The sequence below is a fragment of the Oryctolagus cuniculus genome, chromosome 19 (genome assembly GCF_964237555.1).
Source record: "Oryctolagus cuniculus chromosome 19, mOryCun1.1, whole genome shotgun sequence".
NCBI classification, from domain to species: Eukaryota; Metazoa; Chordata; class Mammalia; order Lagomorpha; family Leporidae; genus Oryctolagus; species Oryctolagus cuniculus.
In genome coordinates this window covers 18,568,251-18,587,023 of record NC_091450.1, presented here as the reverse complement: position 1 = coordinate 18,587,023, position 18,773 = coordinate 18,568,251, and the positions used below count along the sequence as shown (strand labels likewise).

Here is an 18,773-nt window from a genome sequence, read left to right as displayed (position 1 = left end):
GCCTGAAAACCAGATCTTTCAACAGATCTGCTACAAGGGCAAGAAACAGGTGGAAGGAACCAGGGATTATTGTTTGTTTATTTTTAAGATTTATTTATTTAGAGATATCTTCCATCTGCCAGTACCCTCCCCAGATGGCCTCAATGGTCTGGGCTGGGTCATGTCACAGCCAGGAGGCAGGAGTTTCATCTGGGTCTCCCACATGGGCAGAGGGGCCCAAACACTTGGGCCATCCTCTGCCACTATTCCCACATCATTTGCAGGGAGCTAGATTGGAAGTGGAGCAGCCAGGATAAGAACTGGTGCCCATATGCAATGCCAGTATCGCAGGCTACCACTTTACTCGCTGTGGTACAATACAAGCCCAACGGCTCAATAGGCTAATCCTCCGCCTGCGACGCCGGCACACCGGGTTCTAGTCTCGGTTGGGGCACCGGATTCTGTCCCGGTTGCCCCTCTTCCAGTCCAGCTCTCTGCTGTGGCCCGGGAGTGCAGTGGAGGATGGCTCAAGTGCTTGGGCCCTGCGCCCGCATGGGAGACAGGAGAAACACCTGGCTCCTGGCTTGCGATCAGCACGGTGTGCCGGCCGCGGCGGCCATTGGAGGGTGAACCAATGGTAAAGGAAGACCTTTCTCTCTGTCTCTCACTGTCCACTCTGCCTGTCAAAAAAGAAAAAAAAAAAGCTGCTGACCTTTCAGCTGGGACTCAAAGTGAACAGCTTTATGGATCACAGCAATAACAAAAAACACTAATGCAGCACGTGTGTGCCAGACACTGTTCTAAGACGTTAACACACATGAACTCATTTAGCCCTTACAAGCGTCCCATGTGATAGCGACTACTGCAGATCCCATCTTAAGATGAGATCACTGAGGCACAGAAGGGCAGTGACTTGCCCTTGATCACACAGCATTTCCTAGTAAATAAGGGAAGCAGTGCGCCCAGCGCCATGCTTAAACAGGCAGCAAATAAAGTAGACACAGAAAACTTCTCCCAGCTAAAAGAAGGCACAGGCAAAGGTATCAAGATGCAAAGTAGAACCTGCAGGGGATGACGCAGCTGCTGAAGGGCAAGCATTTGGCACAGTGGTCATGACACTGCTTGGGCTATCTGCATCTTACATTGGGGCACCTGGGTTCCTGTTTCAGCTTTGCTTTCAACTCGTTTCCTGATCATGCACATTTTACAAGGTAGCAGGTGATGATCTGGATTGAGTTTTGGGCTCCCATGTTTGGTCTGGCTTAAACCCAGCTGTTGAGGGTATTTGGGGGTTGAATCAGCACACAGAGCTATTTCTATTTCACTTAAGATAATAAAATAGGGGGCCAGTGCTGTGGTGTAGTGGATAAAGCTGTCACCTGCAGTGCCGCCATCCCATATGGGTGCCAGCTTAAGTCCCAGCTGCTCCACTACCGATCCAGCTCTTTGCTATGGCCTGGGAAAGCAGTGGAAGATGGCCCAAGTGCTTGGGCCCCTGCACCTGCATGGGAGACCCAGAAGAAACTGCTGGCTCCTGGCTTTGGATCGCCATAGCTCCAGCCATTGCAGCCATCTGGAGAATGATCCAGCAAATAGAAGACTTCTCCCTCCCTCCCTCCCTCCCTCTCTCTCCTCTGCCTCTGCCTTTTCTAACTCTGCCTTTCAAATAAATAAATACATCTTTTAAGAAATACAATAGAGAAAAATAAAAGGCATCTAGTGAGATCAAATCTAGAAAAAATGGTGCAGGTCATGCTAAGAAACTGGTTTTTTATTTTTCCATAGGCATTAAATGTGTTAGTAGAGGAATGAAATAGATATGTGCTCTAAAGAGATAATTTAGGCTACAGTACTGAGGGTAAACAGGGGGAGGGGGAGAGGTGAGGGTAGTTGGAGAAGATAAAGACAGGGGTGGGTGTCGTGGCACAATGGTTAAGACAGCATCTGGGACACCCCACGTTCCGCATCAGAGTGCCTGGAATTGAATCTCACCGCTGCTTCTGATGTGGCTTCCTGAGAGTATTCACCCTGTGAAGCAGCAGGTGACAGCTCAAGTACTTAGGTCCCTGCCACCCATGTGGGAGACTTAAAGAATTCCTGAGGGTCAGTGTTGGGGCATGGCAGGTTACGCCTCAGCCTGCCATGCCAGCATCCCATATGGGCACTGGTTCATTCTGAGATGCTCCACTTCTGATCCAGCTCCCTGCTTATGCGCCTGAGAAAAGTAGAAGATGGCCTAAATGCTTGGGCCCCTGCTATCCATGTGGGAGACCCAGATGAAGCTCCTGGCTTTGGCCTGGCCCGGCCCTGGCTATTGCAGACATTTAGGGAGCGAACTAGTGGATGGACTGTAACTCCTACAAATAAATAAATAAATATTTAAAAAGAAAAAAGAGTTCCTGGCTTCTGGCTTTAACCTGGACAAGCCCAGGCTGTTGTGGGCATTTGGGGAGTGAATCAGCAGATGGAAGACATCTATGCGTGTTTGTTTCAGTCATTCAAATAAAGATAGAGGAGGACAGGATCTAAACACCACTGAAATCTCTCGGTCTTAGTCCCATCTTCTTAGAAACCTCTGCACCATGACTGCCCAGTGGAGAAGCAAATGTGCAGAGGTCCAAGTACCCTGCTAGTGTGTGTGTGCCCATCGTGGGTAAAGGGGAAGTAAGGACTGCCAGAGGCCAGGAACACTGCAAGTAGCTAGACTGCCTGCTACTTTGTCCAACTTGTCTCTGGAAGGACCTGGAACTTCCACTGCTGTAAGTTCACTGAAACCACCTAGGAGAGACACTGCTCAAACCGTTAACAGCCCCTGATGGCCCTCTGTCCTGAGCCTGTGACATTATGGACTAGTTCTGTTCTCAGCTGTGGCCGAGTACAACACATGTCCAATAAGTCATCTCTGCTGTCTTAACAGAACAGAAGAATAATAATAAAAAGCCACTAAAGAGGCTACTGGAAGAATCCAGGTAAGAACACCAACAAAACAGAAAGACTTGAAAGATGTTTTCCCCTGGCAGGTTCCTAGTTCAAGAAGTAGGTGAGCAATAAACAGTTGAGCAGATAAAGGCGGCTACAGAAGGACTTGGTCAGGGATATAGAAGTGAATTTAAGGTATGCTAGATTTGGAATACCTAGGACAATTTTGGGTAAAAACACCCAACCAACAGTTAAGAAACAAGTCTACAGTGCACAAGAGCAATCTGAGCTGAAGACCCAGATGTGGGAGTTATTAGGATACAAGTAGCTTCCAAAGCCTTGAGGGCACAGGGATCACAGAAGAATCTGCCACAAAAAGGGTTAAGTTGAAACCAATCAATACCAAATTTAAGGAGAACCTACCAAGGTAGTGATTAGAGAGAAGTGATCATGAGACAGGAAGATCAGAGACACTGAATGAGAAGTTTTAAGAAGTGGCTGACAATTGTGTCAACTGCCACAAAGCATTAGTACAAGGCTTTAAAAATAAAGTCTGTGTGACATGTGACTCAAAGTTTAACTTGTCTACAAAGTATAGCACACTCGGATGGTTATAGACAATAGGTTAGTTTGCTTGGTTGTTTTAAACCGAGGCCTGTTCTTCATAAAAATGTTAGCTTGCAACTGGCCCATTTCTAACTTCTGTACCTCTGTTCACTTGAGAATGGCCAAGGCCACCAGACTGTGGTTTCTCCTGTCTTCTCCCACCTGCAGCCACAAGATAACACAGGTGGCGCCAAGGTCAGTGAACCCATGCTTGACCCCTACCGGGAACAATTGAATAATTGAATCGTTACATTTTTCATTAAGGTTACAAAAAACCTGGCTGATTGGCTAACTGTTTCTCCCTTCTGTATGCCTGCTTTCTGCTTGCACAAGCCCACACACATAATCAAATGTCTGATAAAAAGCAGGTTTTGCCTTTAAAAACCCCCCAGCACTGCAACTCGGGGCTGCCTTCTCCTGACTTGCTCTGTGAGAGGGCAGCTGCCAGCTGGCTAAGACAGACTCCTAATTTGATCTCAAAAGTCTCACTATGCGTTTACTCTGTGTGCCCCACAACAGTCTGCTGAAACCAGTGTGTAAGAAATCACTGGTAATCTTTGTCAGGATAACTACAGCAATCTTGAGTACAGTGGACTTAGATGTGAATAAGAAATGAGACAGTACAGTCAGCAGGGACAGAATACCAGCTGGGGCCGGCGCTGTGGCCTGGTGGGTAAAGCCACCTCCTGGAGTGCTGGCATCCCATAGAAGCTGGTTCAAGTCCCAGCTGCTCCACTTTTTTTTGTTTTTAAATATTTATTTATTTATTTGAAGGCAGAGTTACAGAGAGGCAGAGGCAGGAAGGGGGGGGCCTTCTATCCACTGGTTCACTCCCCAGATGACTGCAAAAGCTGGAGCTGTGACGATCTGAAGCCAGGAGCTTTTTCTGAGTCTCTCACGTGAGTGTAGGGGCCCAAGGACTTGGGCCATCTTCTATTGCTTTCCCAGGCTATAGCAGAGAGCTAGATCAGAAGTGGAGCAGCTAGGACTCTAACCGGAGCCATATGGGATGCCAGCACTGCAGGCGGCAGCTTTACCTGCTATGCCACAGCACCAGCCCCCTGCTCCACTTCTGATCCAGCTCTCTGCTATGGTTGGGAAAGCAGTAGAAGATGGCCCAAGCCCTTGGACCCCTCACCCACGTGGGAAACCTGGAAGAAGCTCCTGGCTCCTGGCTTTGGATAGGCAAAGCTCCTGCCATTGCAGCCATCTGGGGAGTAAACCAGCAGATGGAAGACCTCTCTCTGCCTTTCTGTAACTCTGACTTTTAAATAAATAAATCTTTAAAAATAAATAAACATTCCTTCCTAAATATTAAAAAAAAAAAAAAAAGCCGTTATAAAGTCAGGGGGTGTTCATTCTAAACGCTTCTTGAATAGTAACTCATTGAATCCTACTTAAAATCTCCATGATTTTACAGAGAAGAATACACAGGCAGAGAGATGAGACAACTAATTCAAGATCACACAAACAATAACAATGAATTGAGGTTTTATCCCAGGTAATCTACCGCTGTCATAGCAACAAACCGCTTTCCAAAACTGGGCAATAAAGAGGGGTGAAACAAAACGCACTGAGTTGCTACAACTTGACCTTGGAAACACTGAAGCACTAGCAGCTTGAAGCCCAGTTAGCTCTTGATGTGTTTTTGGTTTGAGCTTGGAGAGACAAGGGTTGCAGACAGCAGAGGAAGTAGAAAGGATTAAAGCCGGGTTTCCTAACCTCAGTACTGCTGGCAATGGGGCTGGATCATTCTTGGTTGCTGGGGCTGCACTGTCCATGGTGAGAAAGGGTTTAGCAGCATCCCTGTAATCCACTCCCAAATTGTGACAGACAAAAACATTTCCAAACATCACCAAATGTCCCCTAGCGGGTAAACGGCCCTGAGTGAGGAGTAAATCCAGAAAGAATAACGGAGAGAAAGGTCTGGAGGATAGAACAGGACCAAAAGTACAAACTAATGTCTGTTCAAAATAGCAGTAACTTTGCTAAGAATCAAATAAAAAATTAATTACCTTTATGTCTGGATCTGACAGCTGGTTCTTCAACAACTCAAAGTCATTTGTTTCACCCTTAACAAGAATGGGGAGAAAATGAAGTTTTGGTTTCCTGTTAAATATCAACAGCAAGACTTTTATACTTTAACATTTGATGAAATTACAAAAGGAGCATTGTGGGGCGGGCAGATGGCCTAGCAACTTAAGACACTGGTTTAGATATGCATATCCCCATCCCATAGTGGCGTACCTGGGTTCAACACCAGCTCTAGATCCTGACTCCAACTCCCTGCTAATGCAGACCCTGGGAGGCAGCAGTGATAGTTCAAAAGGGTTCCTGCCACCCGAAAAGTAGACAGACCAAGATTAAATTCCTGCTCCTGGCTTCAGCCCAGTCCTGACCACTGCAGGCATTTGGGAAGTAAGCCAGGGGATGGAAGCTCACTCTCTCTCGGCCTCTCAATTTTGAAAAATAACATTCTATGTTTCATCCATCAGTTGCAGATTATGAATTCATGACCACAAGTTTTTTAAAGATTAATTTTATTTGAAAGGCAGAGTTATAGAGAGAAGAGATAGAGAGATCTTCCATCTGCTGGTTCACTCCCCAAATAGAAACAATAGCTGGGGCTGGGTCAGGCAAAAGCCAGGAACTTCATCCAGGTCTCCCACATGGCTGCAAGGGACCAATACCTTGAGCCAGTTTCTGCTGGTTTCTCAGGCACATTAGCAGAGAGCTGGATTAGAAGTGGAGCAGCCAGGATTCGAACTGGCACCCACATGGGATGCCAGCATTGCAGATGGCAGCTCAATCCACTGTGTTATAGTGTTAGCCCCAGGACTACAAGATTTTAAAAGGCAGGCCAGCATTGTGGCACAGGGGGTTAAGCTGACATCTGTGAAGCCAGCATCCTACACCACAGTACTTCAAGTCTCAGGCTGTCCCACTTCCTGTCTTAGTTCCCTACCAATGAGCCTGGGAAAGCAGTGGAAGTTGTCCCAAGTACTTAGGCCCCTGCCACCCACATGGGAGACCTTGCTAGAGTTCTAAGCTTTTGGTTTTGTCCTGGCCTAGCCCTGGCCATTGCAGTCATTTGGGGACTGAATCAGCAGATGTAAAATCTCTTTTTCTCAGTCACTCTGCATTTCAAATAAATAAATCAAACAAAAAATTTTAAATGCACGTTAGTGGAGCCAGAGGCTTGGAAAAAATAAACAACTATAAAGCCTTTTATATTTAGTTGCATTTGTTTATGATAGTCCATACTCCCGAGTTTCAAAAAATGAGAAGAAAACTGAACAGGTGACAGCTCAAGTAGATTGGTCCCTGTCACCAACATGGCAGACCTACTTTTGAGTTATCAGCTCCTGCTAGCCCCAGCCATTGCAGGCATTTGAGAAGTGAACCAGCAGATGGGAGCTCTATCTCTAATAAGTAAAATAAATAAATTTATTTTTCAAAGGAAAAAAAAAACCTGCTGCAGGTTAGGCATTTGAAAGGCACAGCATTTAAGTCGCTGCTTGGGATTTACACATCCCCGTCAGAGCGCCTGGGTCAAGTCAGGCTCTTCTGCTTCTGATCCAGCTTTCTGCGACGTGCATCTGGAACACAGCAGATTATGGCTCGAGTGTCTGGGTCTCTGCCACCTTGGCTTTGTTCGGGCCCAGCCCCAGCTATTGCAGGTATTTGGGGCAGTGAACTAGGGGATAAGATATTTCTCTGTGTTTTTCTCTCTCTCTCTTTCAAATAAAATGAAAATACATTTTTAAAGAATATAAAAAAAATTTTTTTTGACAGGCAGAGTGGACAGTGAAAGAGAGACAGAGAGAAAAGTCTTCCTTTGCCGTTGGTTCACCCTCCAATGGCTGCCACGGCTGGCGCACCGCGCTGATTCGATGGCAGAAGCCAGGTACTTATCCTGGTCTCCCATGGGGTGCAGGGCCCAAGCACTTGGGCCATCCTCCACTGCACTCCCGGGCCACAGCAGAGAGCTGGCCTGGAAGAGGGGCAACCAGGACAGAATCTGGCGCCCCGACCGGGACTAGAACCCGGTGTGCCGGCACCGCAAGGTGGAGGATTAGCCTAGTGAGCCGCGGCACCGGCCAAGAATAAAATTTTTAAAAACTAAAAACAAACTGTTGTGATGATCTAATTTTGGGAACTAAGACAGGATCTATTCACATGCATGGACATAAGTGGATATTATATATAAATGTACAGTTATGTACGTTTTCTCCTTACTGCTGAGATTTGGTAGGATTACTTGTAAGCTAACACAAAAACAAATAAACAAAAATGCTTATGTAATTCCTTAAGAAATAAAATCTTCTAATGGCTTTTTATTGGAGCAGTTGCTAAAGTCTTAAAAATATTGTGAAAAGGGGCCACCACCTACAGTGCCGCCATCCTGTATGGATGCCAGTTCAAGTGGCTGCTCCACTTCTGATCCAGCTCTCTGATATGGCCTGGGAAAGCAGTAGAAGATGTCCCAAGTGCTTGGGCCCCTACACCGACATTGGAAATCAGGAACAAGCTCCTGGCTCCTGGCATCAGATCAGCCCAGATCCAGCCAGTTCAGCCATTTGAGGAGTGAACCAGCAGATGGAAGCCCTCTGTCTTTTTCTGCTTCTATCTCTCTGTAATTCTGCCTTTCAAATAAATAAATAAATCTTAAAAAAAAAAAAAAAGATACTATGTAAATAAAGCATTTGAAGAGGAGAAACCTCAGAAAAGACATTATCACTCTCATTTTGAGCATAAGGCTTCATGCAGTTTTTTATTTCAATACTGGTATCTCACATTTTAGTGTATCTACTAGTCCTGAACAAAATGCTAGAATAACTGTATTCTGACCAACAAAAACCAAACCTCCTCTTACCTTTTTGTATTTCAGTAAGACTTCTGTTACGGTTCCACCAAATCGGACAGTTTTTCTTGGAGGAGAATTGAAGAAATCATTCTCTAATGCAAGCATATCTGAAATCCTGTAGAATCAAGATCACCAAGCTATTAAGTTCACAACAGACAATAAAAACGATAACAGACAACATTTATTGAAATAACACTGTGTAGAGGGATGACCACTAAGGCCTTCTAATTAGACCACCTGCTTTCACTCTTATGGCCTCCCCACCCCCCAACAATCGGTTCTTAATTCATCAACCTAATGATCTTATCTTCCTGCTGCACTTAGAATAAAAATCCAAACTCTTGCATTAATCCTACAAGGCTCTACCATTAATTTGGCCCCTGCCTACAACTCTGACCTCACCTCCAATCACCTGTTTTACTGCAGGCATAGTGTCCTTTCTGGTCTTCAAAGTTCCCCAGCTGGTTCCCATTTCCCCTCCTGCTCATTCTACCAGAAACACACTTTCCCCAGACTTGTGTGTGGCTGAATTCCTGGCTTCATTCAAGTTGAAGTTCAAATGTCAGAGGCCCTCCCCACCAGAAATCTAGAGCACCCAATGGGCCCCCCCCTCCCGTCACCCTGTTCCATTTTCTTACAGCACTTCTCTCTGTCTGAAGCCATCTTGTTCATGTACTCGTCTTTCCCCACCTAGACTGTAAACTCCGGTTGAGAGCAGGAGCATTAGTCTCTCTGGATAGACTGCTGTCCCCCGATGCCCAACACAGTAAGGAGGCTTATGAGGGACTATGATTGATACTATGATATGTGTTTTCTTTTCTTTAAACTTTCATTTAATAAATATAAATTTCCAAAGTACAACTTTTGGATTATATAGCGGCTTTTCCCCCCATAACCTCCCTCCCACCAGCAGCCATCCCACCTCCCACTCCCTCTCTCATCCCATCTCTCATCAAGATTCATTTTCAATTATCTTTATATACTGAAGATCAACTTAGTATATACTAAGTAAAGATTTCAACAGACTGCACCCACACAGACACACAAACTATAGAGTACTGTTTGAGTAGTAGTTTTGCCGTTAATTTGCATAGTACAACACATTAAGGACAAGAGATCCTACATGGGGAGTAGGTGGACAGTGACTCCCTTCGTTGATTTAACAATTGACACTTTTATTTATGACGTCAGTAATCACCTGAGGCTCCTGTCATGAGCTGCCAAGGCTATGGAAGCCTCTTGAGTTCACAAACTCCAACCTTATTTAGACAAGGCCATAATCAAAGTGGAAGCTCTCTCCTCCCTTTAGAGAAAGGTACCTCCTTCTTTGATGGCCCCTTCTTTACACAGGGATCTCACTCACAGAGATCTTTCATTTAGGTCAATTTTTTTTGCCACAGTGTATTGGCTTTCCATGCCTGAAATATTCTCATGGGCTTTTTAGCCGAATCCGAATGTCTTATGGGCTGATTCTGAGGCCAGAGTGCTGCTTAGACATCTGCCATTCTATGAGTCTGCTGTGTATCCCACTTCCCATGTTGGATGTTCTCTCCTTTTTAATTCTATCAGTTATTATTATTAACAGACATTAGTCTTGTTTATGTGATCCTTTGACACTTAATCCAATCATTATAATCAATTATGAACTGAAACTGATCACTTTGACTAGTAAGATGGCATTGATTTGGAATCCCCTGGCACGTTTCTAGCTCTACCATTGGGTTAAGTCTGAGTGAGCATGTGCCAAACTGTACACCTCCTCCCTCTCTTATTCCCACTCTTACATTTAACAGGGATCAATTATCAGTTAAATTAAAACACCTAAGAATAATTGTGTGTTAAAGAGTTCAACCAGTGGTATTAAGTAGAACAAAAAAAATACTAAAAGCAATAAAATAGTAAGTTGTTCCTCGACAGTCAGGACAAGGGCTGATCAAGTCATTGCTTCTCACTGTGTTCATTTCACTTTTACAGGTTTCCTTTTAGGTGCTCAGTTAGTTGTCACAAATCAGGGAGAACATATGATATTGGTCCCTTTGGGACTGGCTTATTTCACTCAGCATGATGTTTTCCAGATTCCTCCATTTTGTTGCAAATGACCAGATTTCATTTTTTTTTACTGCTGTATAGGATTCTATAGAGTACATATCCCATAATTTCTTTATCCAGTCTACTGTTGATGGGCATTTAGGCTGATTCCAGGTATTAGCTATTGTGAATTGAGCTGCAATAAACACTGAGGTGCAGACAGCTTTTATTCGCCAATTTAATTTCCTTTAGGTAAATTCCAAGGAGTGGGATGGCTGGGTCGTGGGCTATATTCAGATTTCTGAGGAATCTCCAAACTGACTTCCATAGTGGCTTTACCAGTTTGCATTCCCACCAACAGTGGATTAGTGTGCCTTTTTCCCCACATCCTCGCCAGCATATTAGTGTTTTACGAGGTTTAATTCATTTAAACAGCAATGACTGGGGCAGGGACGCAGCATCCTTCTAAAGACTCCGAAAGCTAAACCTCAAAGTGTTTTATGGAGGTTGGGACTTTCAAGATTGAGCAAGATTAAGACGGTTAAACACACAGGAGCGTCAAAACAGATTTCAAACAAGGTTTTAGGATTCAATTTGCCATCAGTGACAGCATCTAGATGAAACCCCAAACAGGCCAGAGAGTCCCTTCCTCACCTGGAAGAAGAAGCGGGAGGGAAGACAACGCAGTACCCGGGCTGGGACGCTGAGGGGCCCGATGGGGAGAATGGGGACCGTGCACACTGACAGCCCTACTTTTCCAGATCCCTTTTACTTGCAATGCCTACGAGGAACGGTCTCGCTCTTCAGAACCTACGATGCCCCTCTACCTCCCACCTCCTACACACTCCATTAGCTTTGTCTCAGATCCCTCCACATCTGCTCCCCCCAAACCCGGCCCTGGAGTTTGGTCCCAGACGCGCATAAGGAAGCGACCCGAATCTCACCCAGCTCGCGACGCACTCAGGTTCTTGACCGCAGAGGTAGAAGCAGCCGCATCCCCCGGCAACCGCGTGTGAAGCAGCGGTGCCGCCATTGGGCCGGACAAGCCTGACTGCGACGCCTCGCGCCGGAAGTCGGGCGCCTTCCCGCTACCGCCCTGTCCCGGAAGAGGCGTGTGCGAGCAGCGGGCCTTCAGCCAATCAGGACCCCACGTTGAGAGAGCGCTCCTTGAGCTCGGCGGGCTAGAGCGCCGCCCAAGCTGCCTCCCCAACTCCGCCCGCGTTAGCCCCGCCTTCTTCCTGGAGGACTTTCTCCGCCCAGAACGGCCGAGCGGACTAAGCGCATCCTCTGCTCCCGGCGGAGGGGAGGTACCGAAGCTGGGCTCCGGGAAGAAGGGAGGGCGGGAACTCCCAAGGAGAGCCAAGCGGCGGCTGGGTTCCTCGGAGTGTTAGTTTTCTGGAGTCAAACGGAAGAAACGGGAGAGCCTGTGATTTACCCTAACCCTCACTGAGAAAAGGGGATTAAAATTCGGCGTTGTGACCCGGGGTCCGAGGCTGTTTACCCAGTGCACATCCTCACGGACAGCCCAAAGACATAGGCGTGGCTGCCCAGGATGTTGCGGGACAGGAGCAACTGCCTCTAGGAGGGGAAATGTTAAAACTCTTGGCAACTATGGAACCCCCCCGCAGCAGGTTTATGAGCACAGTTCTATGCTGAAACAGTGTGAAGTCAATAACTCTTTCTGCGGCTTCCATTTAGTCCCTCACAGCTGTAGAGCAGCCAGAGAATGTTGGGCAAACAGCAATGTCCCAGTGTCACCTACTCATCCCCATCAACAGCTCGTTTTTATTGTGGCATTTCTGTTTCAAGACCCTAAGAGCACCTGATGTTCTCCAAAATTGTCTGTCAGGTTTTCAGTTGGTATTCCAGGGAAAGATGCAGCCCCCACTACCCTGCACTGGTCCAGACCTTACTGCCAGAGCAATGCTTGAACAGATGGGGTATTAAGTATCCAGTGGGCTCCTTTGCTTATTATTTTTTTTTGAAGGGGCGGGGATTTCCATGTAACTAAGCATACTGTTTCCATGTGTGAAATCCCCTTCTGGAAGCTGGCATTGTGGTGTAAAGGGATAAGCCACTGCCTGCAATGCCGGCCTCCCATTTGGGCACCAGTTTCAGTCCTGGGTGCTCCACTTCAGATCCAGCTCCCTGCTAATGCACCTGGGAAGGCAGCAGAGTGTGGCCTAAGTCCTGGGGCCCTTGTACCCGTGTGGGAGACCTGGATGAAGCTCCTGGTTCCTGGCTTCAGCCTGGCCCAGCCCTGGCTGTTGTGGCCATTTGGGGAGTGAACCAGCAGATGGAAGACCTCTTTTTTCTCTATCTCTCCCTCTCTCTGTAACTCTGTCCTTCAAATAAATAAGACTGACTGAATGAGTGAATAAATAAATAAATAAATCTGGCCGGCGCCGCAGCTCACTAAGCTAATCCTCCGCCTTGCGGCGCCTGCACACCGGGTTCTAGTCCCGGTCGGGGCGCCAGATTCTGTCCCAGTTGCCCCTCTTCCAGGCCAGCTCTCTGTTGTGGCCAGGGAGTGCAGTGGAGGATGGCCCAAGTGCTTGGGCCCTGCACCCCATGGAAGACCAGGAGAAGCACCTGGCTCCTGGCTTCGGATCAGTGCGGTGCGCCGGCCACAGCGCGCCGGCCGCAGTGGCCATTGGAGAGTGAACCAACGGCAAAGGAAGACCTTTCTCTCTGTCTCTCTCACTGTCCACTCTGCCTGTCAATAAATAAATAAATAAATAAATAAATAAGTCAATCAATCTGCAGCACCTAAGCCCGGCTGCCCCCCGGGAGGCTGTGGTTGTCCATGTGTTATGTGTTCAGCGTCTTCTGGAGGAAGTGCCTGGGTTGGCTCGCTCTTTGGACTTAGGTGGTGAAACAATTGCTGAAGAATCTGCCAGCGCCATCGCTCTAGTCCAAATGCAAAGAAATCTGCCCCCTGCTCCTGGTTAAACCGAGTGAACTCAGGACAGGGAGCAGCGTCAGCGTTCAGCTCCCACCCCTGCCCATTTCTTCTGAGCCCTGGATAGCGGAAGTGGAGTCAGGTGTGCCCTGAGGACGCCCCCAGAGAAGCTGTGAATTCAGCTCAGCAGGTTGCAGAGGCAGGGGCAACCAGGCCCCAGGATGGTGCAGGGTGGGTGAGTGGGGCAGTGCCCCCTCTCCTGCCTCACACCCCACTCACCTCTCTGGCTTCTTTCACCGTCCTGGTGATCCTCGCGTGTTTGAGTAGAGCAAGTAGCAGATGGCTTTTCCCCACCACTATTGGAAAGAACAAACTGTACATGTTTCCTTTGAATACATCTTAGTGATGTCACGGGCTACACGGTGAGGGAGCTTGGGTAGCTCTTTGTCCCGCTGGCTCCCGGTTTCTGAGACTGTCTTCCAGCTTCTGTCTGCCCTGACAGAACTGGCAGGTCTCTGGGTAGCCTCGAGCCAACAGTGGGCACTTGGGTTACATTGAAAGCAGGTGCGATGATAATGGCCTCTTTTAGAAGTCATTGGCGGCCTGGAGAGAGCCCTGTTCTGGGGTCCTAGGCTGATGGTACTGCCGACTGCTGCTTTGTGCCCATCCCCTAGCACAGAATCCACCTGCAGCCAGCGGCCGGGTGGCAAGGCCAGGCTCAGCAGGGACCCATGAGGGCGGCACTGGAGACCCCGTGGCCACCCCAGAGCAGCAAGTGCTCTCTGCATTAGGAAGAGCGAATTACACAGCACTGATGGACAAGAATAGATTTTCCTATCTGATTTCATGATGTGGTCAGGTAAGCAGGCAATGTAATTTCCAATCCTGTGGGGAGGCGACTGCTGTGTAGAACCCGTGGTGTCAGCTGAGAGGGGATTCCTGTTCCTGTGCAAGGCGGAAGCAGTGATTTTTTTTTTAAACTCCTGAAAAACAAACACTCCTATGTGTATCTGGGAGACAGTTTATGTGTGAATTAAAAAGCTTTTTGCTCTGTCTCTTAACTTATGGCTTGCATGGAATAGGAATGAGTTGTTTTTCCAGGAAAGAGTTGTTTTCTTGTCCAGTCACAGACCCCTTAGGAAGACGCGATTTGAATGAGTACTTTAGGATTTCTTTGCCTGGTTCTGATCTCAGGAAATACCATATAGTATATGACAAAAATATTTTAAGTTTACCTTTGACATCTGTCTGACTCTGGTTTGCTTTATGACTTCTTCATTTAATAATAAATTACCTTAAAAATAAATCTTTTCTGTTTTTTTCATTTGATTTGAAAGGCAGAGAGACACAGAGAAAGATCTTCCATTGGCTGGTTCAGTCCCCAAACTCCTGCAATATCCAGGGCTGGGCCAGGCCAACGCCAGGCACTGGAAACCCAGTCTGGGTCTCCCATGCAAGTGGCAGGCACCAAAGCAATTGAACTATGCCCTGCTGCCTCCCAGGGTGCCCATCAGCAGGCGGCTAGAGCTGACACAGGGTAGCCAGGACTGGAACCAGACACTCCAATACGGCAGACAGGCACCCTAAGCAACAACTTAACGGCCGAGTCAAAAGCCAACCTCTGCTCTTTGAGAAAGAGCATGGTGTTATTAGCATAATAGCAACCTGTGTTGACCCGTGTTTCTGAACTGTGCCTGCTGTGTGGACTTGTAGTCATATATGCAGGTGAGAACAAGAACTTTTATGTATTCGTTTTCCTTTCAAATAACAGATGTCCATTCCTCCTGTTCATAGAGTCAGGGCTTCGGGATCTGGAAATTATTCCCCACGGCCTCCACATTTGCTGCAAATAAACCACCTTGTGTGACAACTCCTTCTGACATGCTTCATAGAACACACCAGGAAACAGTCCAGTTGTTTCAGGTAGGAAGCACCAAAGGCAGAGGAAATAATTGCACACTAGCTCACAAAGACTTTTTCAAAAAACTTATAACTTTCCTTTATATAATTACCACATACATATATTCCTAAGCAGTGTACTAAATAGTAAAAAAGAAAAAATACTTTGGCTTCTCTTTGAATTTTATAAAATGGAAATTGCTTTACTATACTGCTGCTTGTTTTCAATCAATATTATCCTTCTAATTCCATCCCTGTTGTATGTGGTTGTGGTTTATTTTTTCTGCTACTGTGTAGTTCATTACATGAATATGTTGTGATTTATCTGTTTCCCTGTCACAAACATTTAAGTTATTTTCTTTCTTTTCTTTCCCACCCCCAACTATTTGCATTACTGCTGTGACTATTCTTATACAGTGTCCCGATGTGTGTGTGCGCAAGCATTTTTCCAGGGTGGAAGTATTGGCTTGGCAGGTATGCAGGAGATGGTACCTTCCACAGAGGCCATGCCAATAAATGCTCCCAACAATACCTTCTCCTAAAGTTTGAAAATGGCTGCTTATTTTCACAAAGCACAGTTAAAGCTAGGCTGCCATATTTTTTAAAAATCTTATAAATGGAACCCTAAGAATAATGTAACAAGTAGCATAAAGCTAAATAGCGTAATAATTCAGTGGTGGTGTTCCTTGGTTGCGTACCTTCTTTGGGGGAGTCTCTCATCAGTCACTGGGTTGCACAGGACAACTCCTTTTGCTAGGATAAAACACTCCTTTCCCCACAGACCTGTTTTCTTTTGTTTCCAGCCTAATAAAAGAAAATAAAGACACCTCCTCACTACACCTCCCCACACACACATCCAAAGCAACACTAACAAGTTAGCTTGTCCACAGCCATAGCCATCCTTTAACCACCTTTTGTTACAGTTGTTAGTAATTGTTCTGAGCTTCTTTATTCCAGAGTGAATTTTTGTTTTACTTTCATATACCAGGAGACCCATTAAACTTTTTTAAAAAGAGCATTCTTCTCCCAGAGATGAATTTTACAACCATCCCTGGTGTAGTCATGTTGGCTTAAGTCTCTTTGCTTGCAAGCCACAGACACGAACTTGAGCTAGCTTAAGCAGAAAAAGATAAGGATACAAGTGGTTACAAGGCACCAAGAAAGAATTTCTCATTAGCCAAATGTGGGTCCAGTGCTCTCCAGGAACTCAATCAACACTTGTCAGAGGGATGAGTTCATACTGCACCTATGTGGTTCTATAATGGGCAGAAGTCACCTCTTCGGAAAGGTCACAGGAATAACTGAGTTGAGATCTGAGAACCACAAAAGGGTGAGGAGGTGTCAGAAGGCTGTGAAGGGAGAATTTCTTGAAGGCAAAGAGAAAAGGATGTGCAAAGGTCCATGGCAAGAGTAGAATGGGGCCATCTGTTGGGCTTTTAGTCAACTGTCCAAGGTGGAGGTGATAGTCATTGGGAGGAGGTGCTGGTGGCTGAGATGAAGAGGGTCAATTGAGAAAACAGCCCACATTGGAGCCCCTGAAATAAACCTGGGAATTCTCTTGGGATGCAAATACTCATCTTTCCTTTATATTAAAATTGCCCTGTTAGTCCTTTGTAAAGTAAGATACAAAGGTGCAGAAATCTAAGGTGAGTGGAAGTAAAATTTCAAAGAAGTGAATTAATATTTGTTCATTTATTTTAAAGATTTGTTTGTTGGCCGGCGCCGTGGCTCACTAGGCTAATCCTCTGCCTGCGGCGCCGGCACCCCAGGTTCTAGTCCCGGTTGGGACGCCGGATTCTGTCCTGGTTGCTCCTCTTCCAGTCCAGCTCTCTGCTGTGGCCCGGGAAGGCAGTGGAGGATGGCCCAAGTGTTTGGGCCCTGCACCCCATGGGAGACCAGGAGAAGCACCTGGCTCCTGGCTTCAGATCAGCGCAGCGCGCCAGCTGTAGTGGCCATTTGTGGGGTGAACCAATGGAAGGAAGAACTTTCTCTCTGTCTCTCTCATTGTCTAACTCTGCCTGTCCAAAAAAAATTTTTTTTGTTTGTTTGGGGCTGGTGCTGTGGCACAGTGGTCTAAACCTCTGCCTGTGACTCTGGCATCCCATATGTCTCCAGTTCTATTCCCAGCTGCTCCTCTTCTGATCCAGCTCTCTGCTATGGCCTGGGAAAGCACTAGAAGATGGCCCAAGTCCTTGGACCCCTGCATCCGTGTGGGAGACCCAGAAGAAGCTCCTGGCTCCAGGCTTAGAATCAGCCCAGCTCCAGACATTGCAGCATTTTGGGGAGTGAACCAGCAGATAGAAAACCTTTCTCTTTCTTCCTCTCTCTGTCTTTAACTCTGCCTCTCAAATAAAGTATTTTTTAAAAAATTTATTTATTTTAGAGGCAGAGTTACAGAGAGAGGGAGAAACAGAGAATGAGAGAGAGAAGTCTTCCATCTGCTGGTTCACTCCCTAAATGACCATAAAGCAGAGCCCATATGGGATGCTGGCACCCCAGGTGACGGCTTTATCCTCTATGCCACAGCACCAGACCTGTGATACGGTACTTAACAGGGCATTTGCTAGAGACGCTCAGATCCCATATCCAAGACTCTGGGTTTGAGTCTTGGTTCCACTTCCAATTCCAGTTTCCTGCTAATGTGCACTCTGAGAGGCAGCAGATGATGATAGCTCAACTACCTGCTCCCTGCCACCCACATGGGAGATCTAGATGAAGGTACAGACACCTGGTTTTCACCTGGCTCAGCCCTGGTTACTGCAGGCATTTGGGGAGTGAACCAGTGGATGGACAATCATTGTCTATGTCCCCACACTAAATGATTTAACAATAAGTTATTTCTGTAACAGAGGAGAAAGAAAGTCTTAGCAATATGATGTGACCTTGCTAACAGGGTTACATAGCAGCTCAATCAACTCATTCAGCCCAATTCAGAAACAACCAGAAAAGTAATCTTTCTCAGGCTGATCAAACCAGACTACTACTGAAATAATGACTTAATTATTTTTTTTAAGAGGAGAATTTTTTTTTTTGACAGGCAGAGTGGACAGTGAGAGAGAAAGACAGAGAGAAAGGTCTTCCTTTGCCATTGGTTCACCCTCCAATGGCCACCGCGGCCGGCGCGCTGCAACCAGCGCACCGCGCTGATCCAAAGCCAGGAGCCAGGTGCTTCTCCTGGTCTCCCATGGGGTGCAGGGCCCAAGTACTTGGGCCATCCTCCACTGCACTCCCTGGCCACAGCAGAGAGCTGGCCTGAAAGGGGGGCAACCAGGACAGAATCCGGCGCCCCGACCGGGACTAGAACCTGGTGTGCCGGTGCCACAAGGCGGAGGATTAGCCTAATGAGCCACGGCGCCGGCTATGACTTAATTATTCTCAGTTCTACTTTTCCAAAAGTAAAAGAGAGACCAGGAGCCTAGAACTCTATCCAGGTCTCCCATGTAGGTGCAGCAGCTCAAGTACTTGAGCCATCTTCCACTGCTTTCCCAGGCACATTAGCAGGGAGCTGCATCAGAAGTGGAGCAGCTGGGACTCGAACTAGTGCTCATATGGGATGCCGGTTTCAGAGGCTGT

The 18,773-nt window shown here is 46.8% G+C and overlaps 1 protein-coding gene and 1 long non-coding RNA gene across 3 annotated transcripts in view; one reads left to right on the top strand and one right to left on the bottom strand.

The window, feature by feature from the left end:
• Positions 1 to 11,498, bottom strand: part of RRN3 (RRN3 homolog, RNA polymerase I transcription factor) — a 48,941-nt gene extending 37,443 nt beyond the window's left edge. The window contains exons 1-3 of one of the 2 annotated variants that reach the window (XM_008257804.4): positions 11,344 to 11,498; positions 8,381 to 8,486; positions 5,520 to 5,576 (exon numbers count right to left, since the gene is read on the bottom strand). In XM_008257804.4, coding sequence (XP_008256026.1) covers positions 5,520 to 5,576; positions 8,381 to 8,486; positions 11,344 to 11,432 — 252 coding nt within the window. In that variant the 5' untranslated portion in view covers positions 11,433 to 11,498. The remainder of the gene's footprint in view (positions 1 to 5,519; positions 5,577 to 8,380; positions 8,487 to 11,343) is intronic. The other variant, XM_002711743.5, reaches the window with a different exon arrangement.
• A 76-nt stretch (positions 11,499 to 11,574) lies between these two features.
• Positions 11,575 to 15,171, top strand: LOC103348575 (uncharacterized). Its single transcript, XR_516923.4, has 2 exons — positions 11,575 to 11,706; positions 15,096 to 15,171. It is a non-coding gene; the product is annotated as an uncharacterized lncRNA (long non-coding RNA).
• Positions 15,172 to 18,773: the final 3,602 nt, after the last annotated feature.